The 18,707-nt window shown below is 48.8% G+C and overlaps 1 protein-coding gene across 3 annotated transcripts in view; it reads right to left on the bottom strand.

Annotated features, from left to right (window-relative positions):
• Nucleotides 1–5,945: 5,945 nt before the first annotated feature.
• Nucleotides 5,946–18,707, bottom strand: part of DNAAF11 (dynein axonemal assembly factor 11) — a 77,489-nt gene continuing 64,727 nt past the window's right edge. For 2 of the 3 annotated variants that reach the window (XM_040494449.1, XM_040494450.1), the window contains 2 exons: nucleotides 13,572–13,657; nucleotides 5,946–6,546 (listed from right to left, as the gene is read on the bottom strand). In XM_040494449.1, the coding sequence (XP_040350383.1) occupies nucleotides 6,369–6,546; nucleotides 13,572–13,657 (264 nt within the window). In that variant the 3' untranslated portion in view covers nucleotides 5,946–6,368. Of the gene's footprint in view, nucleotides 6,547–13,151; nucleotides 13,215–13,571; nucleotides 13,658–18,707 lie in introns of those variants that run through there. The other variant, XM_040494451.1, reaches the window with a different exon arrangement.

Consider the following 18,707-nt stretch of genomic DNA (forward strand, 5'->3'; position numbering starts at 1 on the left):
ATCTTTATTTGGCCGTGCATTGTGGTAACTATTTTGATTTATAGAGCCCGTCATAGGAAGGAGAAGCAGCCAATGGTCCCCTCCCCCCACCATTGGCCATATCTTTTATTCATACACCAACAGGAGAGGAACCACTTCCTGTTTTCTTTGGGAGCAGGGAATGTTGCCTAAACTCGGGTTTCGTGGAGGATGAGAGGCGCTGAGATGGCCTGTGTTCTCCTGACAATGTCTCTTGTCCTACACGTTCTTCCGGAAGCTAGCCACTCCTCCAGCAAGATGTAGGGACTGAGTCCTCTCCCCTTGAAGCTGGATCAGGGTATGACGGAAGTAAGCTGTCACTTCCAAGGCTAGGTCATCAAAAGGCCACGCACTTCCTCGTTCTTCTGGGATGCTCGCTCTTGGAGCCTATCCATCGGGCTCTGGGGAAGGCTAGACCAGCCTTTGTGGACACGTGTCGGTGTTCTGGCCATCAGCCCGGCTGAAGTCCTGGTCAAAAGCCAACATCAGCTGTCAAGCGTGTGAGTGAAGACACCTCCAGGTGATTCCAGCATCCAGATTTCAAGTGATCCTGGGAATAAGAGAGAGAAGCTGGCTCCACCGTCTGTATCTCTGACCTACAGAAACTGGGAGTATAGTAAAGTGGTTGTTCTTTGTCACTAAGTGTGGAATGTGTGTTATGTGGCCAATGTAACCAGAACGGGCATTCTAACTTTTCCCTTTGGTGGTGGAGGTGAGCAGAGCCAGTAACCTGGTTCTCCGTAACCCTGAGTGCCATCCGGGAGTCCCTGGGTCGCTCTGGTCAGTGAGTTCTCCCTTCAACAGACCATGGGCAGGTGCACGACGGGCAGGTGCATCTCGCAGATGCAAGATGATGGCCCATAAAGTTGGTCTTAATTTGTCCCCGAAAAGGGCCCCAATTGTGTATAATTATCTCCACAATTGAGGCTCTGGTCAAGGAACGGGTGCCTGTGTGTTGGCTCCTGCCTTCTCAGGGCCTCTACGCTGTCCCCGGACCTTGGCAACATCATCCGACTTCTGGGCAGCCCTGAGAGGGCTCACCTGTGCCCTCAGATTCAGCACATCGCCAAGCTCAGCTCAGTGACGCCGCTGACAGAGGGCCAATGCACACGTAACCCCCCGAATGGTGACGACCTTGGTGTAGTGGGTTCGAGGTGCCGGGGCGGCGGGGGCGGGAGGGGGGGCGGTGTTGGGAGATGCGGCCTCCCAGCAGGATGGGGCCCAGGTCTTGTCCTCCAGGCAACAAAGGGGGTACTTAAGTCGAGGAGGGGTGAAGCGGGAGTCACGTCGACAAACAGATGGCAGGAGAGTGCATGTGAGTTGTGGAAATGGATTTGGAGGAGACACGAGAAGCTCTTTTTGAGGCAGAATTGACAGGAGTGAGTCGCCACTTGCACGATGAACACAGGACGCAGTGATGGTGTTTTCCAGTCTGGGTGAGTGGGAAGCGAGGGCGTAAAACAAAAGCCAGAGGGCGGGAGGCCGGACAAGGTGCGAGAAGATGATGGGCAGGCGAGCGTTGGAGCAGGAGGAGTCGGGTGACCTTCAGGAAGGCGTCGAGGGCCTGGAAGGGGGATTTCAGGAGCGTCAGCCTGGAGCTGGCATGGAAGCCACAGGAACGGGCCCAAGCGTCCCAGGACGGGGTGGGACAGACACACGGGGAAGAGGATGGGGCCGAAGGGGTCCCCTGGGTAGCAGCCTCATGCGATGACTGGACGGAGAACCGGGAGAGTGGGCTCTCAGAGGAGAACTTTCCCTGGCACCCGGTATGGCTCCTTGCACCTAGCAGGTGCTTCGTAAATGTCCACCGAGCGAAGGGCCGACCGAGGCTGATCTCTAACACGAGGAAAGCGCCAGACCAAATGAGAGGCGCAAAAGTTAGGGAGCGAACTTGGAAAAGAACAGCTGCTTTTGGCAAAGGTCTGCTCCAGGAGTGCCAGACACGTTGGCCTGACAGGCGTCAACTGGAGACGGGCTAGCACTTTCCATCCAAATGTGTCAGGCAAGCTGTGACAGACTGCGAAATGGTGACAGACACACGCCGCGGTGAAGCCCCAGCCGTCACGCGGAGGGCAGCCGCCCGTGCGAGGGGAAGGAGGGCGCTGTCGCCCAGACCCTGCGGCCGGAGCAGTGCTCACCACCCCGCCCCCCCCGTGACGGCCACGGTCAGCAGCCTCCGGCCATTCACGGGCCACTCGTTTGCGGGGGGACCTGCTGAGGGGAGCAGGAGGCAGAGACGGGGACAGCCGTGCAGGGAACGGTGGGACATGATGGTGGAGAAGGGACAGTTCTTGCTGCTCAGTGACACCTAAAAAGAGAAGCAGGAGGAAGAGTTCGTGGACTGGAGAGCATCTGGGCATCGGGACCCGAAGCTGGCCCCCCACCGGGTTGGGGGGGCAAGGTTTTCTCTCTCCTGGGGCCCGTCCTGGCCCTGCAGAAACTGATGTGGGTGCATAGCCATGAGCCTTCGCAAGGTAGAAATGGGCGCAGGGAGGGCGCCTGCGTGGCTCAGTCGGCTGGGCGTCTGACTGCGGCTCACGTCATGATCTCGCCATTCACGGGTTCGAGCCCCGCGTCGGGCTCTGTGCTGACAGCTCAGAGCCTGGAGCCTGCTTCCGATTCTGTCTCCCTCTCTCGCTGCCCCTCCCTCACTCATGCTCTGTGTCTCTCTCTCTCTCTCTCAAAAATAAACATTTAAAAAATTATAAAAAAAGAAATGGGCACAGGGAGAATCTGCAGGGAACCAGAGCACCCACCCTGGAACTGCGGGCCATCACTCGCACGAACCTAACGCTGAATGCTCACCTCACCTCGCAGCAGTGATCGAAACAACGCATTCACGCCTCCCGCTCTGCCTTTCCCCTTCCTTCCTTCCTCCGCGGCCCTCACCTGCCCTGGAGGAACATGCAGGCAGGTCCTAGGGTGTTTCCTCCTGCTCAGGGGGAACAGATGACCCTTTGGCGCTCAGTCCCTACTCGGTAATGAGACTGTCCCCCGTGACAGTCCCCTACCTGGCATGAACGTTTTCCACTCCTCTCCCTCCCCTGCCAGGGTCCCCGGCTGCTTAGGTTGGAAACCACAGCTGAAGAAGAGGGGACGTGTGGCCGTCCTCTCACCCTGCTCCTCTGCGTCTCAGCGGGACTCCTGGCTCTCCTGCTCCGTCCCTGAGTCCCGGAGGGCGGGGGGGGGGGGGTGAGGGCAGAGAGGCGAGAGGGAGTGTGTCAGCTCAGTTCATTGCGCCCTCTACCACAGGGTGGACCCTGGGAATGGGACCTCTAAGGGCCACACTGACAGGCCCCCTTGCTCCTTGCCTCTGGTTGTGTTTGGCCGGTGGGAGACCCTAGCAAGAGATTGGAGGGAAGGAGGAAAGTAAGGTCAAGGCATTATTCCCCCAGCTCGTCCCTGTCCTTGGCTGTCTCTCTGTGGCCAGGTGGCCAGTCCCTCTCTTTACCCATTCAAGTCCAAGGTCAGGAGCTGCCAGGTGCAGGTAAGATGGTCACCACACGGCTCGGTCAGGCTTCCTGCCCTGCCAGCCGAGGGGATAGGTGAAGCGGACGTTTCTGCCTCTTGAGGCCTTTTCATGGACTCTGCAGAGCCTCCCGGGTTGCCCTTCTCCTACGACCCGGATTCTGGCCAGTCCTCCCAGCTTCTTTCCTCAGCCTCGCACACAGCAGCAGGCCTCCAGCCTCCTGCCTGGGCTCCTCACCCCTCGGGGCAGCCCACATGGACAGCACCCACGCCACCCCACATCTGGTCCTTAGCAAAGGCTCGGGCGTCCTGCCCCCAGCCAGCCTTGGGAGAGGGCCACATTCCCCACTCCTGTGGCACAGCTTTTCTCTGCGCCCAGGGGTGATTCTCCCGGCAGGATGGGACTCCGGCCCATCGTGGGCTTCAGGTTTCTCAGGCACGAGTCGGGCACCAGCCTGCGCGTCCCCAGCTTCAGGAAACACTCTTCAAAGCTCCCCGGTGCAATCCTGTGAAAGTCATCTCACGAAGTTTGGGCTACAAAGGAGGAACGCCGAGTCGGAGGCAGAGCTCACAGAAAGGTAACAGCTCCCTCCAAAGACATGTGTTCGTCCTTCTTCACCCCAAAGTCCCCCGGAAGCCACACTCAGCAGGATCCAAGTGAGGACACGGCACGGGCCCTGCCCAAGGGTCTTAGAGCTCATGACCCCCAAAGACATCATCCGCCACAAAGCCTTTCTACCCTCACACCTCTTTGCATATTTCCCAAGGGAGTGAGTAGCTTTAAGATTCACGAAGTTGGTTTGCATCTATCTTCTTTGAAAACATCGGCATGTGAATAGTCCCATTCGCTTGGGGAGGGAAAAGCCTTCCAAGGGGGACACCGAGTCCAAAGCGACCTAGAGACGATCCCATTCTAACATACTGTTAAGCCATCTTAGGGCAAGCCACCTGGTGTTTAGGGGCCTCAGTCCTAAAATGCGAGAGTGAGTTCAGAAGAGTTAGCTTAGTTTGCTCGTGCAATCGATTCACATTTGTCTGCATCACAGAAAAATACGCTCAGTGAAACCCAAGGCCTGTTTCCTTTGGTCCACCATTATTCTCCCCACACTTGGTCCACGGGAGGCACATGCCTACTGAACGAAGAATGAGCAAATGCTTAGTTGAGAGGATTTCTCTGAAGATCGGAAATGAAATGAGTCTAGGGAAACATTGGGCAAAAGACCAAAAACGCAACACTATGAAATCCAAAGATGCTCTCTCGGGAGCGGTGCGAATTTCCCAGCTGTAGGCGTGTCTTTTTAGGTCAAGCATGGTTGGGCCCGGCTCTCCATTGGCTCTCCCTTCTCTGATACTCTGCCTTGTTCAGCCTGCTCCAGTCCCACTGGCTTTCTGGCTATTCCTGAAACCTCGTGCCATCCCAGGCCCTTGCACTCGCTGTTCTAGGTTTTTAGGACACTCCTCCCCCAGGATTCCACAAGGCTCACTGTCTCATGCTTGGATCTCACTGGCGATCCCTGCCACACTGTCCAGATTTTATACTGTGCATCTCCCACCTGGCCTGCTGCAAAGGGGCCTTGCGCTTACCCCAGATGACTGTGCATTAACAAACAGAGTCTTCAGGCATTATGGGACACTAACTCTGAACGGATGGTAATTCCTTGGAGACCCAGAACAGCAATGTGGTCCACGGTCAGGGTGAGGCTGTTTGTATTTCGGCTGGGGAGAGACTGGGAGGGGAAAGTTTTATTTTGAACCTAGCCAATTTAGTTCCTTTATATTTCCTCTAAACGCTGCTTAAAAATGGACGAATTATTTGCGTCTTTTGCCTTGCGGCTAAAGGCACTAGTGGAGACTTTGGCATTCTACATGGAAATCTCCTTCCCTAAACCTATGAGGGCAGAGGGTACACTTACAATGTTTCCATGTTACCCTGGGCAACAGCTTTGCTAAACTCTCTTCCCCTAGGTAAGGTGGGTCTCCTTTCCTCCAGCACCGAAGAGCACCTTCCTCTTTCTCATGAGCCCTCATGGCAACCTCCTCAAGGCTGGTAGAGCTGCTGTGACCTTCTTCTGGACGATAGAGGCACCCTGCTCAGCTGTCCCCAAGAGAGAACCCGCACGACGTGCGCAGAGCACCCCAAGTCTCCCACTGCGGCCACCACTCTCTGGGCAGGTGGCTCCCAGTCAAGGACTGAGTGTGGCCAGGGGGTAGCTGGGCTCGACCGTCTTGACCCAACGGGCTCGTCCTCTGTGGACAATCCTGCACTAGAGCGCCTGTCTTCTCCGAGCTGCGTGCTGCCTTCCCAGGCTCTATTTAGCCCACTAGACTTCCACCTGCTTCCCTCTCGTTTTGCAGATGTCAAGCCCGTACCTACAGCCTTAACGGCTTTCGCTTCCTACTCCTGCCAGCTCTCCTCCTCCTCACCCCAGGCATTACCACCAGTAATCACGAGAAGAAAATTGAAACACCGCTAAAATCATATTAGAGCATTCCGATTTGATCTGAAATTACAGTTTTAACTTCTGAGCTTGACCAATTTGCTGAAGCACCGATTTAATAATCAGTCCTTTTATCTTTGACTTCGTCTCTCTGCATTAGCAAGCAGTTCTGTGATTAAAAATCAGCGTCTTAATGTAAGAGTTCTATGATTCACTGAACGTTTGCCCTAGCCAACATTTTATTATAGGCAAATGAGCTGTAGCATGTTAAGGTATGCACTTGAACGTCAAACTGGTGTAAGAATATTACTGCATAAAGTAGAAGTGAGACACTGGAGTAGTGATGGTGACAAATAACTCTGTGTTTACCCCAAACGTGGCATACTACGCACTGTGCACTGAGGAAAACGGGATCGGGTGGGTCCGTCCACCTGGCCTGATGTTTCAGATCAATGGGGGCACTTCAGGGTTATCTTCAAAGTCTGGAGCTTCCTCACTTGGTATAATTTTGGGTTCAGATCGAACTCTTCGGGGCGTGGGGTTTTTCTCTTGAACTATGTTAGCCACATCAGGGAAGGAACGCTTGCTAGGATCTACTTCTAATTTCTCAATTCGCTTGCTTCTACAACAGAAAAAAAAAAAAAAGGCAAGAGGAAATTGAGAGATGTCATTTTAAATTAAATTTCAACTAGACTCAACTCGTTCATTCATTCATTCATTCATTCATTCAGCAAACATGGGCAAGTGCTCTCCTTAGAGCATGGAGATAATAGTAAGAGACTGTCCTGGGTTTCAAGTAGCTCGGAACCTTGTGGAAGCAAGAGTCTGACCTGTGGGGAAGTAAAGTGCTGATGCATGGGCAGCTGGAGGGGAGGTCGGCTGAGAGGCTCTGTTCACCTGAGAATATTTTTTTTTCAAGATTTTTAAGTAATCCCTACACCCGATGTGGGGCTCGAACTTACAACCCTATGATCAAGCAATGCGTGCTCTACTAGCCAGCCAGGTGCCCTGCACCTGAGAATCCTTAAATGATGCTACAGCAGGCAATCTCCGCAGCCAGGGTCAACAGTAGAATCCCTGTAGGCAGGTCTTATGTAGGCTCAATGTAGCTAATCAGCCTCCTGGTGATGCAGACAATCCAGCCTGTGTGCTTTTGCAGGGGCGTTTGTATAAATTCAGGTGCCTAGAAATCTCCGCCCACCAGTTTCCCCCACAAGATCCCACCCCTGCTGTCGGCACCCAGTTCTTTCGGCAATGGCTATGTGGAAACAGAACAAGAAAGATTCCCGTATTGCCGTCATTAGAAAATTCTAGATAATACGGGTCATTGGGCTGCCGCCCTGTCAATTTTGATCTGTAGGCCTGGGGATGGGGCCCAGTACTTTGCATTTATATAAAGCCCCCCCCCCCCCCACCTATCCCCCAGGGATACTGATAATCAGTCAAATTATTTTGGAATCACTGCCCTGGTCACCCGGCCAGGCATTCAACGGAATACATTAAGTGCCTCCCAGATTCTAGACACCAGAAATCCCATGGTCTGTGCAAATAGGACGTTTCCTGGTGACATCTAACAGTGCAGCAGAGAGCTCGAATAGAACATTTATCACATTATCATGTAATCGTCTCATTACTGATCTGTTCTCCCCATTAGAACCAGCATTCTTGAAGCAATTATATTGTCTTTTTCATCTTTGGCATATAGCATTTGTGAATACTTGTTAAATAACAAAAAAAAAAATACTCTACTACGGTGCAATCACGAAATTAAATCAGAAACTGTCTCTGACCCAAAGAGAATCACGGTCGGTCTCATCCGGGAGCCCCACACTGATGTCCTGAGACCAAATTTAGGCAACATACACAAGGTATTGGGAGGAGGGGGGGGTCCGACTTTCTCTGGGAAGTGTGAACCCTCTGTTGTTCTTACGGCCCATCCCCCCTCCTTTCTGTCAGCCACTTAGCCCTTGAAGGCACTTGAGGTTTCAATTCTTCTCAGAATTTTGACTAATGCACATGGACCCGCTGAAGGAAAGTATCATGTATACGAAGAGTATAAAGTGTAAATTTTCCGAAGACCCAGATAGTACACTGTAAACTCTGAAGGAAATTCTAGTTTTTGAAGACCTATATTACAGTCATTATTAAATATGGCTCTGCTTTTTAATTACTGTGCTCTTGTTTAAAAGGCTGCCATATCTATGGCTTAATCAAGTAAATAGCGAAACTCAACTGTTATAATTATGTTGACTTTGAGGAGAAGCAGCGTCTCTCCTCATGCCTGGAAGTCCAGGCATGTATCTCTCGGGCCATAACGTCTGGATCTTCGTAATAAAGAGTGAACTCAGCCCAGATGCAGTTCTCCGCGGCTCACCCACATCAGATGTTGTGAGGAGTAATCTGCACGCAGGACTTGAATCGGTCATGAGTCTCCGGGTAATAAACAGTGAGCCCATAAGGCCAGGAGCCCCAAAGGATCACACTAATCCCAAAATAAAGAGGAGAGGGCCTTTTCTCCCCTACTGTTTCCTCCCTTAATGTCAGGCACCCGACGTGACTGTTTTACCCACCACCTGTCTGTCAGGGCCAGAACCTCTGGAGTCTAGTCAGAATGACCGGTTGGGCAAAAGGAATATTTTCATCAACGGTGGAAGAAAGAAAAAAAAAAAAAGACTAAAATCACCAGGCATAACACATCAGAGATTGAGTCCTTCTACTAAAGAACACAAGGAAAGAACTTTCATCTGGTAATATGGTGGGCTAGCATACATGGACCAAAGATTCCCACCTCCCACTGAAAACCCTCGGGAGATCAGGAAAGATGTGATAAGATGATAAGGAACCATGAGGGCAGGATTCAGTAAAAGGAGGGACCAGAGAGGAAGTGGGTCCCTGAAGCCACCTTTGGCCTGAGGGCATTTGCTGAGCCCCTAAAGTGGTGCTTTGGTCTTGCTGGCCTTGCGGAATCTGGGAACAGAGGTCAAGGTCCTGAGCATGCCAGGTGCACAGTGACGGGACGCCCTCTCCCCTAGAAGGCTTCGCTCTCGCGTAAGAGTGAATGAACAGTAAACCCGCTGTGCCTGCCCCCGCAGGCACTGTGAGGGAAGTAGGACACAGAAGGGCTGGGCTGTCACCACAGCTGGGGTTTCCACGGGTTTACAGCGGCCACAGTTAAAACCCAGCCACCTTGAATTTAGCGTAAAGTGGTTCCGAACGGGCAGGGTCCTCAGGTAGCGTCTGCCCCAGAGCGCAGGCCAACGCTCCCCGGGTGAGCACTTTTCGGGCCTCTGAGAAGCCCCTAGACTATCTTCTAAGGCAATTCGGGCAGCTTGTAGGAAAAACGAACAAGCACTCAAGGAAAAAGGGCACTTAGCGTGAGAACCGGCAGAAGCAACAAGAACGCGAATAGAGACGAGAAACTTCAGATTTTGAATACGACAGCACGGATTATGAAACCAAGGAAATGCTTCAGACTTAATACTATAATGTTGAACTTTTCCTCTGGGATCGGCAAGAAGACAGAGACGGTTGCTGTCACCTCCCTCCCACTCCGTCCTGGTGCCTTTCCCTATGCACTAAGGCAGGAAAACAAAAGGAACAGGATTAGGGAGAAAGAAACTCCACATTCTCTGTAGGTAGACAGAAAATCCAAAACAACTAACAAATGAATAAAATAGTAAGACAGATCAGCAAGGCTGCTGGGTACAAAATCAAACACAAAAGTGAGTTACGTGGTGGGGGTGATACAAACACTGTGAATATCCTGAATCCCATTAAAAAGTTGTACATTTTTTTTAATTTTTTTTTTAACGTTTATTTATTTTTGAGACAGAGAGAGACAGAGCATGAACGGGGGAGGGGCAGAGAGAGAAGGAGACACAGAATGGGAAGCAGGCTCCAGGCTCTGAGCCATCAGCCCAGAGCCCGACGCGGGGCTCGAACTCACGGACCATGAGATCGTGACCTGAGCTGAAGTCAGATGCTTAACCGACTGAGCCACCCAGGCGCCCCCCAAAAAAGTTGTACACTTTTTAATACTCGAGACGATGAATTTGATGCAATATGTATTTTACCACGGTAAAACATTAATTGCAAATCTATATCCTAGCAACAAAAGCATAGTTATGATAGCATCAAAACATCACACACCTAAGAAAAGTAATACAGTATGTGTATATTAAAAAAAAATTTTTTTAGTGTTTATTCGTGAGAGAGAGAGAGAGAAGAGAGAGGGAGGGAGGGGGAGCCCGAGTGGGGGAGGGGCAGAGAGAGAAAGAGAGGGAAGACACAGAATCCGAAGCAGGCTCCAGGCTCTGAGCTGTCAGCACAGAGCCTGATATGGGGCTCGAACTCATGAACCGCAAGATCATGACCTGAGTTGAAGTGGGATGCTTAACCGACTGAGCCACCCGGGTGTCCCCAGTATGTGTATATTTTAAATGAATTTAGACATAAACCTGCGGCCTTCCCAAGAAGTAACTCAAAATGGATCACTGGCCTAAACACAAAAGGCAAGACTGCAAAACTCACAGAAGGGAGCACAGGAAAAGAGCTGACTGACCCTGGGGGCGGGCGATGCCGTTTTAGATACAGCAGCAAAGGCACGAGCCCTGAAAGAAGTCGTTGGCGAGCTGGATTTCGTTAAATTTACAAACTTCTGCTCCATGAAAGACAATTTTGGGAGAATGACAAGACAAGCCACAAACTGGGAGAAAACATCCGATGAACAGCTGTTATCCAAAACATACCAAAAAACCCTCTTCGAATGCAACGGTAAGAAAGCCGTGTGATTGAAAGAAGGGCCAAGGATCTTCACAGACAACGTCACCAGGGAAGATGTGCAGATGGCAAATACACGAACGGAAAGAGGCTCCAGACCATGTGTCGTCATGGAAATGCATTTGTCCAAGTCCAGGGAATGAATAACACCAACTTTGAACGCTAATGCCCGCTATGAACGTTGGGTGATAACGACATGTTGTCAATGTAGATTTATCAGTTGTAATAAATGTGCCACCTTCGTGGGGGGATGGGGATAATGGGGGAGACTGTGTAATGAGTGGGGGCAGTGGATATATGGAAAATTCCTGTGCTTTTCGTTCAAGTTTTCTGTGACCCTAAAATTGCTTTAAAGAAGAAAGTCTACTAAAAAAAAGAAAAGACCTCGTGAAGAGAGGAGGAAGATGAGCCAAAGAAGGGGCCCAAATTTATCACTCTGGCTCTACTTTATGATCTTGGGCAGATTAATTTCTTTGAGACTCAGTCCATTAGGAATAACAGGATTTCTCTTGTGGTTATTTTGAAGATGAAAGATAGGTGATGGATAGTATCATGTAGCACGGAGGAGGCACTCGGCACTCAACAAACCCATCCCGAGTGAGGTATGTGTCCCTCCCTGATCATACATACAGTGTCACAGGACCACAAGAGTTCACGGCATCGGTGACCTGCCCCACAAGACACGATCTCCTCCGGTCCCAAGGAACGGAACCTTACTCCACTGATCTTCCCCTCCGGTCACTCTGTCTCCACAGCATGAGGAAAGGGCCGCTCTGGCTACGAAAGGATCGATGGGCCTCTTGTGGCCCTCCCGGCGTATCACCGTGCCTACCGTCTTCCCGTCCCTCAAACTGACAACCTGCCTGACCTCATTCCCACGTGCGGCCTTCTTAGTTCACGGGATCGCCCAGCCAGAGGCTGAGGTGGTGTGGATGGTCCAAGTCCGTCAATGACTAAGGAGCACGCAAACAACCTTCACACAGACATGTTAAGTGTGGCTGCAAGGTGATTACTTCTCAGTAACAAAAATGAAAACAGCTTTACAGGGCGCCTGGGTGGCTCAGTCGGTTAAGCGTCCGACTTCAGCTCAGGTCACGATCTCATGGTCCGTGAGTTCGAGCCCCGCGTCGGGCTCTGTGCCGACAGCTCGGAGCCTGGAGCCTGTTTCAGATTCCGTGTCTCCCTCTCTCTCTGCCCCTCCCCCACTCATGCTCTGTCTCTCTCTGTCTCAGGAATAAATAAACATTAAAAAAAAATTCAAAAATGAAAACGGCTTTGCAAACAGACCGTAGGAAGTACTACCATAAAGAATTGTGCTAAGACATCTCTAGTCCTCAAATGTCATCACCGTAATGGGGATTTTCCCGGGGTCTAAAGACCAGCTTCCACACTGGCTGCCCCTCCCTGATCCTTCACAAACAGGAGTCACACTCCTTTCATGTGTGGATGCTGCTGGGGGGTAATTATGACCATGAATATTCATGCTAGCAGAATACCCTTGAACCTCTGTAAATTACACTAATCTGGGAAATAGGAGACCAACTGGTCTCCAAGGTTAAAACCAGCAACCCAGCTTTCAGAAGGAATTCAACTCCGTACCCGTCGTTCAAACAAAGCCCACGTTCGAAAGTCCACAAAACTTCCACAGTTGACTCGGGATGTTATGAATGCCTGACGGCTTCTATTATGCAAGACATAAATATAGCTCTCGTTCAGGTATTTTTGTAATGATAATTTCAGCATATACATTTGTATCACAAAGATAGTTTGCCTCGGTTCAAAATAGATTTTGCCATCTGGACGGTAACAGTCTGGAAATCACGACAAGTGGAAGGAAAGTCGAAAGGCCCGGGATTGTGCATTCGAAGGAAGCACTGAAATAACGAGAGCTTTGTCCCAAATGCTTGAAGGGATGCCACTGGTCACGGGTGCTGAGCTTCGTTCTGAGGGCATTCAGGAGGCACTGCCAGGATCTTCAGTTAGGAATGAGGAGAGGCTTCCTGTCACCGGGGGAGTACGGAGAGCGGGAGGGGTCCTGGTGTGGAAGAAGCTGAACCAGAGGCTCGCAGATGATCTGGGGGTAGGAGGTGGGCGGGAGGGCACATGGTGGGGACTCTTGGTCCTGGCAACCCTGAGAGCTTTAGAAGCTATGAAGTGACATCCGAGCCATGAAAGGGTAGCGTGAGCAGCATTCGACGAGGGCTCAGCAGGGCTGTCCCAACGTGTCAAGACTACCTGACCTTCAGGCATTCTAATTTTTTTTAATGTTTACTTATTTTTCAGAGGGAGAGACAGAGCACGAGCAGGGGAGGGGCAGAGAGAGACAGGGAGGCACAGACTCCCAAGCAGGCTCCAGGCTCTAAGCTGGCAGCACAGAGCCTCACGTGGGGCTCGAACCCACGAACCGCGAGATCATGACCTGAAGCCGAAGTTGGACGTTTAACCGACTGAGCCAGTCAGGCGCCCCCAGACCTTCAGACATTCTAAACTTCTCTCCCTCATTTTGCCCATCTGTAAACCGAGGATAAAAATGGTGAGGATTAAGTGTGTTACTATGGGTGAAGTACACACGATACTGCCTGATACATAGTAAGTGCTCAGTAGATGTTAGCAGTCGTTGGTGTTGACCTCACCACTCTCACCATTATTGACACAAGAAATTGGGGCCTGTATGCCCACAGATTTGTTTTTTAGGGATCAAGAGCCCTATAAATCCAGAGTCTAAGTTTTGGGAATAGACATGAACATTCACAGCGTGAATCATCTGTAAATGCTAAATAACTGTATCTTTGAGGAAGGTGCATTCTAGCCACCAAATGACAATGAAGAGAACTATAAGGAAGCTTCCGATGGCTGGGGAGGTGGTACCTTTGGTTTGTGTGCTCTCTGCTGCTGTCCGAGGGACTCGTCCCAGACTCTGACGTTTGTTGCCAACCTGTGATGACTTCGTCTACCTAAAATAAAAATATAACACACACTGAGTGGTGCATTAGTCTTGGACATATCCTCAAAAATATACAACATTTTAAGTTTTGCTACGTACGCCTTGAAAGAGTCTAACTGTAAGCCCCTGCATGCGGTATGAGAAAGTTATATCACAGACTGGGTCTGTCTTGCAAAGCCACAAGCTATCCTTCATTTGCCAAAGGCCAAGCAGGGGGGATATGGTGAATTAATTCACATAACAGATATTTTCTGAGAGCCAGAAACCTGCCAAACACTGCTTGGGGTGGTGGGGATTTAGGCGTGCTTGAGACACTGCCTCTGAACAGCTCCCCTCCTCCACCTCCACCTGGCATGTGTTGCAGTGGAAAGCAGGCTGAGCTGGAGGTTCGAATCCCTCCCTTCCCAGCACAATGGACCCCCAGGTCATCCTTCATAAAATGAAGGGATGAGATATGAGCTCAAAGGCCCCTTTGGGTATGAAAAGTTCTGTAATTCTTCCACTTTTTTGTTTCAAGGTTATTTATTTATTGGGGGGGGAGGGGCAGAGAGAGAGGGAGAGAGAGAATCCCAAGCAGACCTCACGCTGTCAGTGCAGAGCCCGAGGCGGGGCTAGAACTCACGAACCTGTGAGATCGTGACCTGAGCTGAAATCAAGAGTCGGACGCTCGATTGACTGAGCCGCCCAGGCGCTCCTTCTTCCACTTCTTCTAAGCCAAATAAGCTCAGTGCTAAGCATGTTGAGGTCTCAATAAATAAAACTGACTGATTTGATTCAATGAAGATTATTCGCACCCAGCACCTCCTACTAGAAAGCTCAAAGATCTAAGACTATGGGGGCGGAAGAGAACAGGTGGCCACTTACTAGACCCCGACACCATGCTGGACACATGCCTGCCTATCCTAGGCAGTTCATGTGTTTTATTTCACCCCCACCTCCCAGTATAACTATAAGACAAGGATTATTTATAGGCAGAGAGAAGGAACTCTCCTCATGTTGTTTTGGTCTGCTGATCAGGATGGGGGCTTCTGCCTTTTCTTTCCTTTCTTTCTTCTTCGTCCTTTTTTTTTTTTTTTTTTACAAGAGGCAGAGCATGAGCCGGGGCGGGGTGGAGGGGGTGTGCAGAGAGAGAGGGAGACACAGAATCAGAAGCAGGCTGCAGGTTCTGAGCTGTCAGCACAGAGCCCGATGCGGGGCTCAAACTCATGAATGGGGAGAGATCATGACGTGAGCTCAAGTCCAACGTTTCACTGACTGAGTCACCCAGGCGCTCCGGCCTTTTATTTCCAGGGAGGAGAAAGATCTGGAGCATGTACATTCCTCTCTCCATCCTAATCATCCTAATCATTTCCCTTTCTTTGGGGAGGAAGTGCTTCGTTGACTGGCCCCATCTCACCGGTGGGCAGGGTCGTTCCCCTGCAGGTGAGGGACACCTGCTGCCCTTCCTCTGTTGGGCCGGAGACTTCACTTGCTGCCCAGCAGTGAGAGGATCCATGAGGACACAGACTAGGCTTGGGCTGTGAGGGTCTGGTCACCACTCCTACCCCCACCTGCTGGCTCGGGCAGGCTGCACTCACCATCTCCGTTTGGGAAGCGAATCGGAAGCCCCGAGGTAGCCTCAATTCTAAACCAGATTCTCCAATTCAATCTTTACCCAACTTCTGCATCAGGGTGCTGGCCAATTAACCAAATTAATAGACCGGGTCATCGGTTTCCCATTAGGGGCAGAGAGAGAGAGAGAGAGAGAGAGAGAGGAGGACAGAAGATCTGAAGCAGGCTCTTGAGGGGACAGCAGCAAGCCCAATGTGGGGCTCGAACTCACGAGCCACAAGATCATGACCTGAGCCCAAGTCGGATGCTCAACTGACTGAGCCACCCAGGTGCCCCTAAGAACCAGTGTTTTAGATAGTGCAGAGTATATTTATCTATCACATTTGACAACAATTCAATCCGTGTTTATGTGTTTATGCAGAAGGGAAAGATCTGCCGAAATGACACATTTCAACCTATGTACTGGACACCCGACCAGGAAAAATACCTGGCGTGTGCAATGGCCAGACTTTTGCTGAGACTCTGGAAGGAAGGAACAATGGACACTGCGCATACTAAAGACGCTAAATTTCAGGTCCAGAAGTTTGTCCGGAGACATTTTCAAAGAGAGAGTTCCAGAACCGAAGAGGCCACACAGTCAAGGACCACAGACGAATGAGGGGTAGTCGGCAGAACACAAACTTGTAGAATACTGTGGGGGAATCAGCAACTCAAGCCACCAGTGCGATATTTACTGAATACTTAAAGGAGGTAATTCATGGAAAGGTCTGCCCAATGAAGCAGATTCTATCATCGTCAAACACAGGTTTTGGGGGGAGGAGGTTAATCCTAAAATGCTTTATTTGCTATGTTTTAAAATATATTAATGTCATAATTTTGTTTTCCGGGCATTTCTCACCGGCTAATGACTGATGCTGTATTTTCGGAGGTTAACGACGGTAAGGTATGAATGTTAACACTCTTTGAATACAAAAACTTAACTGGTTTTTGTCCTTTTCTTTAACAGAATTAGTGTGATGGATTCAAATATTTCCCCCTCCTTCCTGGCCCATCCTTAACGAGACGGAAACACTTTTTAGGTGCTGTTGAGTCCAGTTCTGGCTTGTTAAACCTTATTAATATCAAAGACGAAGGAAAAGATCGATACGAGGGGCTAAACAGACATCTCCAGTCAAGGGGAGCAGAGAGAGGCCATAAATGTTAGGGTGTTGGGAACTGGCACCTTCCTCCTGCAGTGTCTGAGGGAGACCGACGCATCTCTGGGAGACACGGTTGTGCAGAGAGAGCATAGTGTCCACTAGAATCTTCTGCAACAATGGAAGTGTTCTGTGCTCTCCGACATGGGGCTCCTGAACATTTGAGACATGGTTAGTGCACCTGAGCTACTGAAGGTTTGATTTTATTTAAATTGAAGTAATTTAAATTGAAGGGAACATGATTACAGTGAGCCCCAAATGCATAGGTGGGCTTCCGATTCTTCTTCGGGGTGAAGGACGTCCATCCACACCAGTTACCCCTAATTCACCTGTAGTCCTTGACTCTGTGGCCTTTTCGGTTCTGGAACTCTCTGCTGCTCCCTTGACGTGCCTGGGACCTGGTACTCTTATGGACGTATGAGAACCCGGAGCCTGTGTTCCACTCTCTCTGATCACTGTGGGGTCGAAGGTTGCTCCCCAAGCCTGACTCAGGACAACTCTAAAGGACCTTGTCAGGCGCAGAGCTCGCTGGGCGTCGGCCGAGGTCTTTGTCGGGCCTCCACGGCAGCTCGGTTTTCCCCTTTCCTGCTCCTGGCCCCTTCCCTCCCGCTCACAGGCACCCCACATGCTCCCCTCCATCTCAGACCTGTTCCTGGGGAGCCGTGGCACTTTTGCATTTTTAAAACTTGTTTTGAATATTTTAGTTACACTAAACAAGGCCAATGCTAGTGAAAAATCATTAAAATGTCAGTTTTAAGAACAAAGCTCTTGAGCCAAAAGTACAAATTTTGTATTGCTTCACGTTGTAAACGCACTAAAGAGAATGGGAGCATGTGCATAATGAATCTTAAAACACCCCGTTTCTAGCACTGTTATTTGTCACATAATAAGCTCAGACAAAGATACTCTGTGTTTATGGAGATGCAAATAGCATCACAAATTTGGAACTTCTCTTCACAGGGAATTTGCTGTGCACCAGAATCTAAATGTGTTTCTTATTTTTAAGAGAGACTTTCAGCTTATTTAGTTCCAAAGATTCTTTTAAGTTTAAAAGTTAGAAGGAACTAAGGAAGCAGCACGAAGAAAAATATTAACACCAACATTCATATCAACGCCAAAATTCATCTTAACGCCAGTATTTATATTCACAGCAGGTAAAACACTTCCAATGAGCTCTGACTTTCCCCAGCAGAGGACCACGAGGTCCTGCAGTAGTGACCACTGTCTTCCTACCACACCCACAGCACCAGCATCGTTCTTCCTCTAGGAAGTGATGGTCATTAACATTAACCATCTTATTCATTTGCACTAAGTGTGTTTAGGGATGACTGATGGACGGCTGCAAGGGCCAAAATATATTCAATAAATTAGATCAGGGGGACTAATGGTTTCCTGAATCCATAGAAGGAAATGTAATCGGCTTCCTGAAAACTCAATTGTGGGCCAGGCACAAAGGTACAAATTAACATTTTAATGATGTGATATTACTTTAATTCGCACAGAGTCATGTGATTTCGTGCAGCTGAAAGTTGGGAGCGGACATGGAGGTAGGAACCAAGTCTCCTCTACAGAAGGCAGAAGTCGCTCCTAAGGCTTTTCCGCCAGACGACTTTCCAGTCTTTGCTGACACAGTACCCTGGGATGGCGTCTCATGACTTCCTGAGGCAGCACTCAGCGCGGAGACAATCTACCTCTACTTATTTTATTATTTTGTTTTGTTTTGTTTTATTTTATTTTATTTTATTTTATTTTATTTTATTTTATTTATTCCATTTTATTTTATTTATTCTATTTTTATTTTATTTATTTTATTCCATTTTATTTTATTTTATTCTATTTTATTTATTTTATTCCATCTTATTTTATTTATTTTATTCTGTATATTTTATTCCATTTTATTTTATTCTATTTTATTCATTTTATTTTATTTAATTTATTCCATTTTATTTAATTTATTTTATTCTATTTTATTTATTTTATTCCATCTTATTTTATTTATTTTGTTATGTATATTTTATTCCATTTTATTTTATTCTATTTTATTCATTTTATTTTATTTATTTTATTCCATTTTATTTATTTTATTCTATTTTACTTTATTCTATTTTATTTATTTTATTTTATTCCATTTTATTTTACTTATTTTATTCCATTTTATTTTATTCTATTTATTTTTTTATTTATTCCATTTTATTTTATTTATTTTATTCTATTTTATTTATTTTATTCCATCTTATTTTATTCCATTTTATTTTATTCTATTTTATTTATTTTGTTTTATTTATCCCATTTTATTTTATTTATTTTATTCTA

This window comes from Herpailurus yagouaroundi, unplaced genomic scaffold (assembly GCF_014898765.1).
Source record: "Herpailurus yagouaroundi ecotype Mexico unplaced genomic scaffold, PumYag 186, whole genome shotgun sequence".
In the NCBI taxonomy this organism is placed as follows: Eukaryota; Metazoa; Chordata; class Mammalia; order Carnivora; family Felidae; genus Herpailurus; species Herpailurus yagouaroundi.